The sequence below is a fragment of the Alosa pseudoharengus genome, unplaced genomic scaffold (assembly GCF_046254945.1).
Source record: "Alosa pseudoharengus isolate Yale_2024_CS ecotype anadromous, Long Island Sound unplaced genomic scaffold, YU_APseudo_1.1 YU_APseudo_1.1_scf_22, whole genome shotgun sequence".
NCBI classification, from domain to species: Eukaryota; Metazoa; Chordata; class Actinopteri; order Clupeiformes; family Clupeidae; genus Alosa; species Alosa pseudoharengus.
The window spans coordinates 844,202-861,701 of NW_027468680.1; the positions used below are offsets into that span (position 1 = coordinate 844,202).

The 17,500-nt window shown below is 41.7% G+C and overlaps 2 protein-coding genes across 2 annotated transcripts in view; both read right to left on the reverse strand.

Annotated features, from left to right (window-relative positions):
• dnaaf11 (dynein axonemal assembly factor 11) overlaps window positions 1–4,501 on the reverse strand; it is a 38,932-nt gene extending 34,431 nt beyond the window's left edge. The window contains exons 1-4 of the mRNA XM_076300067.1: window positions 4,445–4,501; window positions 3,941–4,108; window positions 3,766–3,843; window positions 1–48 (exon numbers count right to left, since the gene is read on the reverse strand). The exon at window positions 1–48 is cut by the window's left edge and continues 125 nt beyond it. Of these exons, the coding sequence (XP_076156182.1) occupies window positions 1–48; window positions 3,766–3,843; window positions 3,941–4,108; window positions 4,445–4,454 (304 nt within the window). The 5' untranslated portion in view covers window positions 4,455–4,501. The remainder of the gene's footprint in view (window positions 49–3,765; window positions 3,844–3,940; window positions 4,109–4,444) is intronic.
• A 6,355-nt stretch (window positions 4,502–10,856) lies between these two features.
• LOC143139226 (uncharacterized) overlaps window positions 10,857–17,500 on the reverse strand; it is a 31,662-nt gene continuing 25,018 nt past the window's right edge. Inside the window, exon 8 of the mRNA XM_076299831.1 lies at window positions 10,857–11,159. Within this exon, the coding sequence (XP_076155946.1) occupies window positions 11,023–11,159 (137 nt within the window). The 3' untranslated portion in view covers window positions 10,857–11,022. The remainder of the gene's footprint in view (window positions 11,160–17,500) is intronic.

Here is a 17,500-nt window from a genome sequence, read left to right on the forward strand (position 1 = left end):
GGGACACAAAATTCACCGTCAGATCCAGCTTCTGTAGACTCTCACAACCTACACACACACACACACACACACACCACACACACACACACATATACACACACACACACTCACACACACACACACACAAACATACATACACACACACACACACCCATTCACACACACACCACACACATACACACCACGCACACACACACACACATACATACACACACGCACACACACAAAATGTACGAACATGAACACATGCAAAAATATCCCTCATTTCCCATATTATTAAAAAGAACCCTGACGAGTAGGACTGGTTGGCTGTATGAGATTAATATGGCGTCAGCTATAACAAGGTGCTATAAAACACGACTCGTTGGCCGTATGAGATTAATATGGCATCAGCTATAACAAGGTGCTATAAAACACGACTTGTTGGCCGTATAAGATTAAAGCCTGTGTTGCAGGTTAACCACCACTGTTGATTAATGGGTACATAAAGCACTCAATATATGTATATCATTTTTAAAAATGTCTCCAAATGGTGTTAAATGCCAGTTTTTGTTGTTTTTAGCATTAGCGGGGTTTTTTTACGCAATTCGGTGATGACGTCACTTTGGGGACTACATGATCTGCGCTTCATTCATTTCAATGCATTTCAATGGACATCGCGCTTACACTTTCAACATAAAGTTTGTATATTTACACTTCGAATTTCGTCACAGCATTTATATCACAGCTACCCTATGACCTACCAATGGTAATAACGGTGCCTGATATCAATTTAGTAATTTTTTCTTAATTCGGGAGGTCTCGTTTTGGAGGGTATGTTTTACATTCATTCCTATGGGAAACGGTTACACTTTCAACATAAAGTTTGTATATTTACATTTCGAATTTCGTTACAGCATTTATATGACAACGATCCTATGGTCTAATAAAGATAACAATGTCTTCCGATTTTAGTTTAATGTAATTTTCTGAATTTGAGAGGCCTCGTTATGAGGCTACATAATGCACCTATTCAGTTCAATGCATTATGCTTATAACGTTATTGTTACTGTCAGTGAACAGCACCGAGTGAAAGTCAACATTTTCTTTATATCTAGTTTTAGTGATCATGTCGTTAGTTCAGATAAGTAGGCTACCGGGCAAACTTAGTCAGAAGATCAGAATATAAAGCATCATGATAGCTAGCTATGGGCTAACTTTTTAGTTCCACCTGTGAGCCACCCCAGTTGTTGCAAACTTAGCTTCTAGCCGCCGCCGATTAGGCTGGTCGTGTCTTCAGCATGAATATTTTCGATAACTACTGCTCGTGATTGATTGCCATTGACATCGTCAGGGTACGGCTTACCAAAGAGGGAGATAATATGGGCAAGTCACAGTTTTGCAGGTGCTTGTGTGGGCTGTGCCGTCCCGATGGAAACTGTGGTGGAGAGCTAAAGTAACTAGGGAAGCGAGTGCGTTTTGGCCGCTGGTCGAGGAGCTCCCCTGTGACCAGCATATGACATGATCTATCTAGCTATCTATCTACCTGTCTATATACATATCTAGGCTATCTATAGACTATCTATTTATCTATAATCTGCGCTATCTACTGCTGAACAATCCCTTACTCGTCTCTCTTTACTCCTCTCTCGTTACTCTCAAGGGTCTCAAGGTGGGCTTTGGTCTGTAGCCTCCCCAAGGTGACGTAATGCAATGCATTGTGGGGGAAAGGAGAATCACTTCAAACGCTGTGAAATAGTACCTGCTTTTTCGTATTATATTCCGTTGTGTGATACCCAACAACATCAAATACAATGGATAACAGTTTAAATGTTTATTACCAACAAGCAAATTGTGCAAATTCGTTGGAAAATGAACCCTGCAACACGGCCTTTAATATGGCGTCAGCTATAGCAAGGTGCTATAAAACACGACTTGTTGGCCGTATATGAGATTAATATGGCGTCAGCTATAACAAGGTGCTATAACACACGACTTGTTGGCTGTATGAGATTAATATGGCGTCAGCTATAACAAGGTGCTATAAAACACGACTTGTTGGCCGTATATGAGATTAATATGGCGTCAGCTATAACAAAGTGCTATAAAACACGACTTGTTGGCCGTATATGAGATTAATATGGCGTCAGCTATAGCAAGGTGCTATAACACACGACTTGTTGGCTGTATGAGATTAATATGGCGTCAGCTATAACAAGGTGCTATAACACACGACTTGTTGGCTGTATGAGATTAATATGGCGTCAGCTATAGCAAGGTGCTATAACACACAACTTGTTGGCTGTATGAGATTAATATGGCGTCAGCTATAACAAGGTGCTATAACACACGACTTGTTGGCTGTATGAGATTAATATGGCGTCAGCTATAACAAGGTGCTATAAAAACACTCCAATTGGTTTAGTTTTTATTCATAAATGTAGGAAACCCGTTCACTCATAGGCTGCCACGGTTATGTGTGTCTCAATGCTTTCTGGGTGGTGAGTGACGTGTTAAGGTTGCTAGGTCTCGACAGTAAGCCCAGTAAGCCTAGGCTACGAGATGAGCACATAGGCTATGAGATGAGCACATAGGCTATGAGATGAGCACATAAGCCGAGGCTACGAGATGAGCACATAGGCTATGAGATGAGCACATAGGCTATGAGATGAGCACATAGGCTATGAGATGAGCACATAGGCTGTTATGAATCCAATAAAATATGAAAATGGAAACACAACATAAGAACGGCCCAGGAGTCAGGAATAAGAAAAATATAAATGTTAATTTATTTTGGACAAACTGAGACTTCAGCAACGATGCCAATGCTTCAAAAGCACAATAATAAATAAATAACAGATTCTAGCAAGCTTCCTAACCTTCTAATAGTTTTAAGCAAATTCTACCTTACCTCCTCGAAATAAAAATGCGTGAGTCTTCCGCACGGCTTACCTTCTACACTAACGTCCAGCTATTCTAATGTGGGAAAACAAACAAAAAAATTCACCGGCCCGTCACCAGTTACAATGGTCAGTTTCGAAAAACGAGGAAAAGAAAAGACAATTTGTGAGCAGAGTAGCGAAACGGCGAGAATAGAATCTGTATCTGAATCGGTCTGTAAACAGCGTGTGATCCGAGATCGAGCTGCGGCCATGTTGGAAAAGGCGGCTTTTATAGGCAGGCCAACTCGCAGACGCCAGCACACCTGCACACAATAAGGGGTAATGACAGGTAGAGAGAATGCAGGTAGAGGGTGAGAACAGCCAAGTAGGCTACACAAGGGCACGTAACATAGGCTATGAGATGAGCACATAGGCTATGAGATGAGCACATAGGCTATGAGATGAGCACATAAGCCGAGGCTACGAGATGAGCACATAGGCTATGAGATGAGCACATAGGCTATGAGATGAGCACATAGGCTATGAGATGAGCACATAGATCTCGACAGTAAGCCTAGGCTACGAGATGAGCACATCTGCCGTTCAGCCTTCTCTATCTGTAGTGAATATATTTTCCCTTGATGTTTCGGTATGGGTGAATGACAAAGGGATCCCTCTACTCTTGAAACTTGTGCTATTATTGAATGTACTAAAACTAAACAAAACTAGACATGGACATAAGAGCAAATATTCCTGAAGATGAAACAAACTCCTAAAAGAGATATGTTATGTTTTACCTCTCCTGGGAAATGTATGGTTATCATTAGTGGGATTCGGCAAACTGACCACCATACTATCAGTGGACGCAGCACACGCGCCGTGAGTGAGGGGGCCGGTTAGTTACCCTGGAGGTTTTCGATGTCCTCGATGTTATTGAGCGCCAGGTTGAGATACTCCAACTTCTTCAGTCTTCCGACGTTTTCTGTGGAGAGTCGATCACACAGTCAGCAGTAAGAACACACGCGAGGCAGGTCTACATGTCGCGTGCAGTAGGTCGGGAGAGCGCGCCGCGCACGCACCTATCCGCGGGATGAGGTTGTTCTGCAGGTAGAGGATCCGCAGACCGCGACACCACCGGTCCAGATGCTCGAGTCGCTCGATGTCTTGCTGGTGGAGCGAGAGCTCCTCGAGCGAGAAGATCTCACAGTTGTTGTGTTCCGCGCGCCGGCGGACCATGTCCTCGGTGACTGGCGAGACACAAGATCACAGTAGGCGCGTGTGACATTACCACATCTCAACATTTCCAGCTCAAAAAAACTCATAAAAACCACCGTAACCCCGTGTTTACTTTTAGTTAATTTCCCGTACTGAGTTTGGATAAAGTTAAAGTTAAGGTTCGCCCGTAATGTCAACACACACACACACTATAATGTTAACAAATAGGTTCCTCAAAATGGTTCACTACGACGTTGAATCACCATAAAACATCTTGTGCGCACTTTTTCATCATACACGATTGACTATTTGTCATAAATATTAGCATATTTTTGAAAGGACAATTTTCAACAGGCTAGCATACTTACTTCTCACCATGTCTGCCACTGTGTTGCTTGTGGTTGTTATAGAAACGCGCGGGGTGAGTGCAGATGAGTTCGGCTGCCAGAGGGGGGCGTTCAAGAGCCCATTCACTTCCTGTATGCCTATTTAAGAGTCCGCCCCCTGCTGTGCACAAGCCGTCAGCTCTCCTCAGACGTCCAACCATTTGCAGGCAGGAAGCACAGCACAGCAGCAGTTTTCAGTTGTGCCAAAGTGCTCTCCAGTCAATTTTAACCAATTAATAATTTAAAGAAAAAGGCACAACCTTAATAGAATAAAAACAATGAGAGACTCATTGTCAGTTCAATTCAACTGAATGTTTCTGTTAGGGACTTCTTATGTGAAAAGCATCAGTGTGTGTCCAGTTCACCTACACACACATATATCACATACATACCAAATGCAGCCAGTTAGCACTATCACATACATACCAAATGCAGCCAGTTAGCACTATATATCATATATACCACATACAGCCAGTTATAACCACCACATATATCACATACATATCACATGCAATCAGTTAGCACCTACACATGCATATAACAATAATAATAACTAGAAATGCAATTCCAAGGAATTACCAGTGCATGAAAATGCAAAAGTTGCGATGTAAAATATCATGTATAGTTAAAATAGATAATACAGAGATGGTTACTACGGTGATGCTAGGATAGACATGGTGGTTGCATAGCTTAATAAAAGTTGATAGTTTAAAAATAGACCGTTGAATGGAGATAGTTTAAAAGTTGTTGATAGACAGCTAATTTAATAGATAGATGGTTTAACGGTAGTTTAAAAGTAGACCGTTTAAAAGTTGAATGTATAGTTTAAAAGTTGTTGATAGACAGCTAGTTTAACTCATTGAATGCCAAGCTGAGTGCCAGCAATCTAGACCATTGTTGATGATTTTTGTACAGCCACAGCATATTCTGTGTTATAGCTATGAGTACATACAATAGCTCGATTAAAAGGTGAGACTTTAAGCTCTCGGTGGGTGCAAACCGTGTATTACTACACGCCTCTGTTCCTGAGAAATCCCAAGCTAAACAGTAGCTATTTTTTTTTTTTTCTAGAAATGGAGTTATAACGTCTTTCATGAAATATGAAGCGTTGCCTGTTACTTACTTGTGTAAACTTTCCGGAAAGTGATCAGCGAGACCTGGCGAGACTGCCACCTAGTGATAGACCCACGAAAATGGCCTGGTTTTGACCTGACGTGCATGTGTCACTCGACCCAAAGCGGCAACCGAGTTATGATAAAATGTCCAGATAAAATGTCCAGATTTCAGGTTTCACGATCGTCATATATTTCATTTCCATTCATCACAGAGTTCCCAAAATCACGTATAAGGTGTGTTAGAGTGTCTAGTTTCGTAATTAAAAAAAAAAGCTAAAAACTTAATATTACGTTTTTGGCACTCAATGAGTTAATCGATAGATAGTTTAATGATAGTTTACAAGTAGACCGTTTAAAAGTTAAATGTAGATAGTTTAAAAGTTGTTGATAGACAGCTAGTTTAATAGATAGATAGTTTAATGATAGTTTAAAAGTAGACTGTTTAAAAGTTGAATGTAAAAAGTTTAGTAGTTTAATGGGTTAAATTGTTTAACAGTCGATTATTGTAGTGAGGACTTTTATTTTGAAACAGTTTTGGGCAGAGGAAACAGTTGAATAGGATGTGTAGTCTTAATTGACCCAGATTGTATGCTTAAAGCCTGAGGCTGCAGGTGGCCTGAACACCTGGCATAGGATTCTAATTGCTTAATGGCCGTATTATGATGTCACAATCGGCAATGTTAAATCTATGGGGATTTTTAAAAAGTTTTTCTTTAATAGTTTAAAAAGTATAAAAGTTTCAAAGTTGAAAAGACATAGCAGCTTGGTCCGTTTGAAGACCTACTTTACAAAGTTTGAATGAAGTTTCTAAGTTAAATTGCGTACAGAAAAAGTGGTAAGCGGAATAATAATAATAAGTTGTTGCCTAGGAAGAACAGTACAGTGCATTTTCATGCACTGTAATAAGCTTTATTTGTATAGCACCTTTCATACACAGAGTGCTGCTCAAAGTGCTTTACATTTGGAACATTTAACACAATAATAGAGAAAAAGAAAAAATGAAATCATAATACAGTAATACAAACAAACAAACCAATAAATAAAACATCAGGGGCCGTATTCACAAAGAATTTTAAGGCTAAAATGAGCTCCTAAGTGGCGAATTTAGGAGCAACTCCTAAAAATAATGGGTGTGTCACTCCTAACTTTAGGACTCCTATTTTTTTTCACTAAAAGTAATTCGTGAAGCATTTTAGACCTAAAAGTAGCACCTAAGTCTGGGACAGCTTAAAAGAAGTCAAGAGGACTCCTAACTCACTAAGACCTATTCACAAACAGCTTTTTGCGGCATTTCACGTCGCAATGTTTTGAAATGCGTATGCGGCAACAGGAGCTTCCAATCGCGAGAGAACAATTTTGCATTGTAGGCATAAAAGGGATGCAATAACGCCACCAACAACAACCAAAACTACTCATTGTCAACATGTAAATTAAATGTAACGTTTAATTGTAAATCAAATTAAAATGTTCTCCTCTTTAGGCGTAGGCATGGTGAAAGATTAATTTAATAATGTTGCAAAGATAGGCTACTGCATCAATCCGTAGGCCTGTTTCATTAGGCTACTAGGCTATTTGTTTTGCCTTACTCTTTATTCATTTAGGCTAGGCCTTTTTATTCAGTTATTCATCATCTTCCGTCCTTCGCAATACTTGTGTAGCGCACGCATTCTCAGACCTGTCACCTGTCACTCATCATCGTAAGGGAGGTGTTTGGAATCATTCCTGCGTTACAATCATCAGCCAATCAAGGTGGTCACTTCAGTCAAGCTCGTGCATGAGTAATGACGTCATCCATAGCAACAAAGACTCACTCTTAGTTTGGGAGTTGTCATTTTTCCTTACTAAGAGTAGGTCTGAAAGGCTTTGTGAATAACTTTTAAGAGAAAACTCCTAGCTAAAATCTTTTAGTGCGATTTAGGAGTACTCCTAGTGGTAAGATAAAAGGCTTTGTGAATACGGCCCCAGATATTTAGAATTAAGTAATGATGAGAATTCACAGGACGGTAAGGAGATAGAACTTAGTCCTGAACTGGACACGGCTCTCTTAGTCCTGAAGGTGAGTCATCTGTATCTCTGAATGTGTGTGTGTGTGTTTGCATCTCCTTGCTCCTTATGTCAGTGTCAGTTTGTGTGTGTTAGTGTTAATGTGTGTGTGTGTGTGTGTAGTTCCTACTCCTATGTGCTTATGTCAGTGCCATCACATTGTACATGGTATGCGCTGCGCTCGCCGCTAGGTTGCTCTTGGTTGAAGTGACGTCCCAAAGATTTTGTTGTTTGCTCAGTGCAAAATACCAACGACTCACAGACCACTGCGGCACACGCAAGAGCGGCAAAATGCTTTGCTCAGTGCAGCGGCAGACCAGTTGTTGCACGTGCAAGCCATTGACTATAATGCATTTCATAGCGCAAGCCATCGACTAATGCATTTCATAGCGCAAGCCATTGACTATAATGCATTTCATAGCGCAAGCCATTGACTATAATGCATTTCATAGCGCAAGCCATTGACTAATGCATTTCATAGCGCAAGCCGTCGACTATAATGCATTTCATAGCGTAAGCCATGTGTAATGTGATGGGCCCTTTAGTGTGTGTGTGTGTGTGTGTGTTCCGAGGCTATTTGTGGGTTCTACTCCTATCTGCTTATGTTAGTGTGTGTGTGTGTGTTCCGAGGCTATTTGTGGGTTCTATTGCTATCTGCTTAAGTTAGTGTGTGTGTGTGTGTGAGTGTGTTTGTTAGTGTGTGTTAGTGTGTGTGTGTGTGTTGTAACGTTTCTGTATTATTCACCTGGGTTATAGAATAATAAACATACTTGTAGGCTTAAACTCTTCAACCAGACCCTGTCCCATGTCTAACACTCGCCCACAGTGTAGCTCATGAGCTCCCCCTCTGGTGTGGAAGAGAAGCGAAAAGCACAAATAAATGGAGGGGACTCACCTGACTTCCGAATGATTGGGTTTCAAAGCTATGTGTGTGTGTTAGTGTGTGTGTATTACTGTGTGTCTGTGATAGTGTGTGTGTGTGTTAGTGTGTGTGTGGGTGTGTGTGTGTGTGTGTGGGTGTGTGTGTTAATGTGTGTGTGTCTGTATGTGGGTGTGTGGCTCTAACCCAATGAGTGAGTAGAGGGAAACATTTATGAAATTATATTTTATTTGGATTTATTTACAATATACTTTATTACATGGGTATTAAATAACATTATATGCAATCAAAGAGTGATAGCAAACACACACACACACACACACACATAGCTTCCAGAACTCTATCACACTTTTAACCATATGTCTGCTTGTGTGTGTGTGTGTGTGTGTGTGTTGAACCATATGTCTACTGAATGTGTTTGTGTGTGTGTGTGTGTGTGTGTGTGTGTTGAACCATATGTCTACTGAATGTGTGTGTGTGTGTGTGTGTTGAACCATATGTCTACTGAATGTGTGTGTGTGTGTGTGTGTGTGTGTGTGTATGTTGAACCATATGTCTACTGAAGGTGTGTGTGTGTGTGGTTGAACCATATGTCTACTGAATGTGTTGGTGTGTGTGTGTGCACGGGTGGGTTATTCTGCACGGTGGGAGTTATTCTACACGCACACTTTAGTTTCATGCCTGGTGCCGCTACAAGAGTGGCAGTTTAGGCCACACACACACACACACACACACACACACACAGGCGCATTAAAGAAATGTCAGTGAATCTACCCGTGCTTTAACATGTCCCCTCATTAGACACGCCCCCTCATTACACACGCCCCCTTATTAGGCTCGCCCCCTTACTAGGAGTGAATCTACCCGTGTTTCACCAACACGCCCCCTTATTAGGCAGACCCTCACTAGACACGCCCCCTTATTAGACACACCCCCCACTAGACACACCTCTCACTAGACACTAGACTTGAATTTCCCCTGGGGATCAATAAAGTATCTATCTATCTAGACACGCCCCTCACTCTCAATAGACACGTCCCCTCAGTAGATATGCCCCCACATTAGACACTCCCCCCACTAGACACGCCCCTCACTAGACACACCCTTCACTAGAAACCCCCTCAACAGACAGACCCCTCGTTAGACACGCCCCCTTGTTAGACACGCCCCTCACTAAACACGCCCCCTCGTTAGACACGCCCTCTCCGTAGTAGTGAACCTGTTTTGTTCAGACCATGTGGCACCCATATCCCTAGGGGGCGTGTGATGTCAGATGCGGGTGATGTCAGATGCGGGTGATGTCAGATGCGTGTGATGTCAGATGCGGGTGATGTCAGACGCGGGTGATGTCAGATGCGTGTGATGTTAGATGCGGGTGATGTTAGATGCATGCAGTGTTTCCCACAGAATTGGATTAAATTTGTGGCGGTAGCTGACTTGGACAACAGGGGTGGGGGGGTGGGTATTAAGATCATCTTGGTAGTGTGTAGGTCTAATTGAGTCCCTGTCACTTTAAGACGTTCGTGAGGGAACCCTTGCAATTATGATTGTAACACGGTTAAAAGGCTGCTGATGTGTGGATGATGCAATTCATTCATGCAAAACAAACGTTTTCTACATAGTTAAAATAAAGGTTCGTACTTCTCCTTGGGACAAGCACTTTTGAATTTTGGGAAACACTTTTCCATTTACATCGGGATTTTGCAAACATTCAGTGTCAGAGTCAATAAAATGAGCCCTGAGTAACGAAATTGACAAGCAGCTGTAAGTAGGCTAAGCATGCTAAATTCGACATCCAAACAGTATTCTAACGTTAGCTCTGAGATACTGCTTGATTGCATAACTTTGTTTAGTCTCCTCAATGTAGCCTACTATGTCGTGATCAGACCTTAGCAGAGTTAACTTCAATGCAGCAGTTTTGAACAAATTTGCGCAGCATTGTCACAATGCTAAGCGGGTTTAATAGCAATTTAGCCAGACGTCTTCTATGCAATGCTTCTATGTGGCAACAACAATCCTTCAACAATCGTGAATATTTTGTTAAATGCACATGCAGAGGGGCAGCAGGCTACGAGAGAGAGCGGGGCGTGGCAAGGAAAGGCTGCGTGCGTAAAAAGCGCAGCTCAATGCAAGGATTTGATCTTATATTTAATTTAAATTTAATTTAATTTAATTAAACATAGATTATTAATGTGTGGCGGCCGGTTTTGATTTCATGCCACAGATTAGTCAATGTATGGAAAACACTGGCGTGTGATGTCAGATGCGGGTGATGTCAGACGCAGACCTAATTCTGGGGGGGGGGGGGGGGGGGGGGGGGGGGGTAGTATCTGGGGCAAATAACTTGAATGCTTCACATGTACAGCCCACGCGTTTGAGTTCAGTGCTTGTCTGAAAATAGCTGGTATGTCTGCTAATGTGTGTGTGTGTGTGTGTGTGTGTGTGTGTTTCTGCTCCCATGTATTAGTGTGTGAACGTCAGCATGTCTGCCTCAATGTGTGTGTGTGTGTGTGTGTGTGTGTTTAACCATATGCCTGCTTCCATTCCTTTTGCCGGCTTCTCTGATTGGCTGCGGACTCCGTGTGTAACCATGGCTGCTGAGCAACACATTCCCGTGAGTCCAGTCTGGCTGCCGCGTCCTCACCAATGCAGCGGTCACCTGGAGACAGCAGAGACTATATCAACACACACACACACACACACACCACACACACACACACACACCACACACACACAAACACACACACACACACACACACACACACACACACACAAACAAACACACACCACACACACACACACACACACACACAAACACACCACACACACAAACAAACACACACACACACACACACACACACCACACACACACCACACACACCACACACACACACACACACACACACACACACACCACACACACACACACACACCACACACACACACACACACACACACACCACACACACACACCACACACACACACACCACACACACACACACACACACACCACACACACAAACAAAGACACACACACACACACACACACACACACCACACACACACACACCACACACACACACACACACACACCACACACACACACACACACAGCTAGATAAGGCACATCCATAACGCCAACACAATGCCATGGTATTTAGTTGGCGTTATGGATATGACAGTTTTGCGTGAAGTTGCCCTTAAATGATGACAGCCTCAATTTTTGCATGAAACTTCACCTCACTGAATATGAGCCAGCCAGACTCCAAGGCCATCACCAAATCTAATCTCTGGTAAGCCTAATGTTCAATTTTGCCAATGAAATGTCAACGAAAATTGAGTGTTGTGTTGTTAACTATGATGTTACTGCATACCAAAGGACACTGAGAACATAGGGGGTGGTGTTTGCAATGGAACATAGGGGGTGGTGTTTGCATGGGAACATAGGGGGTGGTGTTTGCATGGGAACATAGGAGGTGGTGTTTGCCTACATGGGAAGCCCAGAAGCCTACAAGAAGGCCTATACTTCTGTCATAGCACTTTACATTTCAAGTTACTTGCACATTATTTTTAAAACTAGTAGAACATTTATTAAAAAAGTCCTCTGTTGAATGAAACTAACTGTATGTTAAATATCCAAACTTTATGTGGCTCTTCTGAGATTAAAAATAAATACATTTGGTAAAAGTGGCTCTCCAGGCAAAAAAGGTTCCCGACCCCTGTCCTAGGGACAAACACTTTTGAGTCTTGGAAAACACTTTTCCATTTACATCAGGATTTTGCAAACATTCAATCAATAAAATGCGCACCATGAGTTACCTAGTCGAAATTGACAAGCAGCTGTAACTAAGCATGCTAAACTCGACATCCAAACAGTATTCTAACGTTAGCTGTAACTAAGCATGCTAAACTCGACATCCAAACAGTATTCTAATGTTAGCTTTGAGATACGGCTTGATTGGACAACTTAACTTAGTTTAGTCTCTTCAATGTAGTATGTTGTGATAAGACCTTAGCAGAGTTAACTTGAATGCAGCAGTTTTGAACAAATTTGCGCAGCATGGTCACAAGCTAAGCGGATTTAATACCAATTTAGCCCGCCGTCTTCCATGCAATGCTTCTATGTGGCAACAACAACAACAACAACAATCCTTCAACAGGTTAATGTTTTGTCAAAGGTGGGGCAGCGGGTTCGTTACGAGAGAGAGCGGGGCGGGGCAAGGAAAGGTTGCGTGCGTAAAAAGCGCAGCTTAATGAAAGGATTTTATTTCATCTTTAATTTAAATAGTACAACATAGAACTTTAATGTGTGGCAGCTGGTTTTGATTTTGTGGCGCCACGCCACAGATTAGTCAATGTTTCAAAGATTCAAAGATTCACAAATGATCCTAAGCCGCTTTTCACGTCGCAATGTTTTGAAATGGACATGTGGTTACAGGAGCTCTCGATCGTGAGGGAATAATTGGGTCTGACTAAGGGATGCACTAACGCCTCCAACAACCATCGCTGTCCCTAAAGAGCTACTTCATCTCATTATATTGCATCCTGACCAATACACCATCCTGTATGCTGTCCCTAAAGAGATAGTACAACTCTACGATAACGATAACGATACACCAACCTCTCGATTCGGTTTTTATCACGATTTTTGACCCACGGTTCGATACAAACCTCGATTTTTTATTTATTTATTTGGGGGGGGGGGGTGGGGGGTGCAATAGCCTACCTTGGAACACCAGAGGATTATAATATAATATATAATATAATATATCTGTATATATATCCTGATATCTGTAAATATATCCTGATATAAAAAGAAAGAATCCTGAATTTCTGATATTCAGACATCCCAAGCGAGCGCTCAAGACTGTGCATACGAGACCGCGTGTGCATCTGAGTGTAGCGTGCACACGACGGGACAGAGAGAGAGAGCCCTGATAGCACAGGGGCGTTGAATCCACGTTGAATCAACCTCCGCCGCTTCAAACAAACGTGGATTCAACGCCCCTCAACGCCCCTTTGCTATCTGGGTGGGGTGGTGCGTGTGTGTGTGCCTGAGCGCATCCAAGACAAAGAGCATCCTGATTGGCCTGTTTCGCTAAATCAACCAATCAGTTTTCAGTGTAGGCGGGCTTTTATCTCTTTTCTCCCGAATTAATTAATTAATCAGGTCAGTGTAGGAACAGGAGCATCATAGCAGAGTCAGTGCCTCAAAAAAAAAGGAAAATGTAAGACCCAAATGTAAGTGTAGGCTACCCTTGTCTCATAAGACCAAGGCTACCCTTGTCTTTTAAGACTAAAAAATAATGATAGGCCTAGTCTTGCACGCTGCACTGTTTGTAACAGTGACTTTAGCATTGCCCATGGCGGGTTAAATTATTGTAAAAGACATGTTGAGGTGATGTGAGGTGTTGAAGTGTCAATTCATGTGCATATTATTCAGGCCTATAGCCTACTAGATGGCTAGTTGCCAAGGCTACAAGACCAAACTACCAAAATCGACATATTTTCACAATTTCTACCTAGGCCTTCCTTATTTGGTGTAGGCCAACTGACTAGACATTATATTAATCTTAAGTAGGCTAAAGTTTTGTTTTATTTTGTTGTTGTTTTGTTTTGTTTTTTTTGGGGGGGGGGGCTTCATGATACCTCCCTGAAATGACTTTTTGCAGGTTGGGATGTCTGGATATTTATGACAGCACACTTTATGCGGATTAGCCTATAGCCTAGACCTACTATTTCTATTACAACTCTACCTCTTTAATTCAGCTGTCTGGTTGAAGCCTGGAAATATTGTAAACAAAGTATCATAGTTGGCTAGCTTATCACAATCTACTGATTGGACTGTTCAGTTTCCCCATTACATGTGTGTTTAAGTTTCAAGGTAATACTTGTTCTCCTTGGGACAGACACTTTTGGGAAACATTGGTGTTGGGATGATCAATCAACTTGAATGGAAAAGTTTTAAACAAATATGTGCAGCATGCTAATGATGCTAAGCGGATTTAATAGTAATTTAGCTAGTCGTCTTTTATGCGTCCTTGCTTTCACGATTGTGAATGTTTGGATTGTGTTGGCTGAGTCGTGCGTGTCCATTGAGCGCGAGAGGGAGAGGGAGAGAGAGCGGGGCAAGGAGAGGGGCTTTACTTCTACTGTTTGGTAAAGTTGCACTCATAGTAATGAGGGGTACGAAATTATGATTTATTTATGTATTTTTGGACAACGTAGGCTATCGTTAAGTAAAGCGGGAGATGTGTGTTGCATATGCGGCCATGTAAGCTGCAAAGCACTGCGTGAAACACAAGAAAGGGTGTGTCGCGGTTCTGCCTGGTTTGTGGATATGAGTGTCGCGATTTCGGTTTCGAATCGCATATCGTCAGCTCTATACAGACTGTGTAATGCTGAACATCCCGATGTTTTATTAACATAAATTATTATGTACATTAGTATTTACACTAACAACAAAACACAAGGAAGTACTTTCAGAACATGTGGAGCAAAACAATAAAAATAAATAAATAAAATAACCCTTTTTCTATTAAAAACACTTTTGCCCTCCAGCACCTCGAACATATATTCACACTCATGCTAATACCTGGGAATGTGAAATGCTGAACAACCATACGCTTTATTCTAAAACTGATAGTTCCGGTCCTTTATTGTGATTGGCTGAATCACGTTAGATGCCGTTGTAAAATCCAGCACAAACATACACCTTGACCACATTCTGTTCTATATTACTGCGCTACCATAACTTGATACAAAAGTATCAAGATAGCTGCGTCTTGACGTTGCTCCGCTAGCGTGTTGTGCCTAACAACGCCCCTTAGCTGTTGTAAAATCAGTGTAACCTACGGCCTCTCGGGGCTTATTGCTTAATTAACAAGCATCATTTACTATGTATGTTAGTTGCCTATTTATACTTATAAAAAGCACTGTTGCAAGGAGGTAGACTTCAGTGATGGGCAAACTACTTGATATGTGTAGTGAGCTAAGCTACCAGCTATTCTACAATAAATTCAGCGTCACTACACAGAAGCTACCGCCCATACAAATGTAGCAAGCTGTTACAAACTGTCAAAAGTAGCTACTTTCAGGGCATGCCAAAGCAATTTTAGTGATCAACACAACTGTCAGTCAGATAAAGACTAAAATATGATTGGCATGAGTTATCTAACTGTTTAAACTTCATCAGTTATTCCATTCTCCCACCTCTTTCCTACTTAATTCATTTTGTTAGCTGATTTAAGCTTAATTTCATTCATTGATGCAAAATGGAAAAACGGTAGTTCAATGAAATTCAATCACCTGAACGTGTGTTCGTATGTTTGTGTTGGATGTCGTTGTTTTCCTAATTTATGTGTTTGATGGCTGCAGGGAAACGCTGTTATGTGTGAAATGTCAGAAATGTCTTAGCAAAATAATGAACCAAAAACAAAGCAAAAACAAAACCTCTTCTTTATTCTACTATTTGGCACGGAAATGATAACTCCATTATGGCATGGCACGCAGTTCCAATATTAAGGCTCTGCTGAGGCCCCATTTACACGTTCATGGTTATTTTGAAAAACTGAGACATTTCCCTTCATTTGTGCCCTTCGTTGAACGCAAACGGAGAATTCGCCTCTGAAAATGATTGTTTCTAAAAACTCCGGCCAGAGTGGAGATTTTGGAAAAAATCGGCAATTGCGAATACAGTTTAAAAAATAAAGAGGAAGGGATTTGTTGCTGTTGTTGCTATTTTCGGGGTTCTGATTGGCTAACGTGGGCTTGAGCTTCTCGTTACACTGCCACCTACAGGTTTGGCATGCTCTTGACGGCATATATACACGGGTTAGTGTAAAAGAAAACTTTTCTAAAAACTGACAAGTGTGCACAATGTTATTTTTGAAAATGGAGAGGGTGAAATGTCCATTTATAAAAATAGATGGCCACATGTAAACATAGCCTGAGATAGTAGATCATAACCAAGATTTCAGTGTTGTCAGTGCACTGAAGCTTCGTTCAGCTTCAGCTGAGGCCACAGGGAAGACCAACAACAACCTCACAAGCTTTTCAACCTCATCAAACAAGCTTGTCACCTAATCAAACAAGCTTCTCAACCTCACAAGCTTCTTAACCTCATCAAACAAGCTTGTCACCTAATCAAACAAGCTTCTCAACCTCATCAAACAAGCCTCTCACATCATCAAGTCAGCTTTGAAACCCCATCAAATAACCCTCTCACCTCATCAAACAAGCTTCTCAACCTCATCAAATAAGCCTCTCTCTTCATCAAACAAGCTTCTCAACCTCATCAAATAAGTCTCTCACTTCATCAAACAAGCTTCTCAACCTCATTAAATAACCCTCTCACTTCATCAAACAAGCTTCTCAACCTCATCAAACAAGCATCTCACCTCATCAAATCAGCTTTGAAACCCCATCAAATAAGCCTCTCACCTAATCAAACAAGCTTCTCAACCTCATCAAATAACCCTCTCACCTCATCAAACAAGCTTCTCAACCTCATCAAACAAGCCTCTCACCTCATCAAACAAGCTTCTCAACCTAATCAAACAAGCTTCTCAACCTCATCAAATAACCCTCTCACCTCATCAAACAAGCTTCTCAACCTCATCAAATAACCCTCTCACCTAATCAAACAAGCTTCTCAACCTCATCAAATAACCCTCTCACTTCATCAAACAAGCTTCTCAACCTCATCAAATAACCCTCTCACCTCATCAAACAAGCTTCTCAACCTCATCAAACAAGCCTCTCACCTCATCAAATCAGCTTTGAAACCCCATCAAATAACCCTCTCACCTCATCAAACAAGCTTCTCAACCTCATCAAATAACCCTCTCACTTCATCAAACAAGCTTCTCAACCTCATCAAATAACCCTCTCACCTCATCAAACAAGCTTCTCAACCTCATCAAACAAGCCTCTCACCTCGTCAAATCAGCTTTGAAACCCCATCAAATAACCCTCTCACCTCATCAAACAAGCTTCTC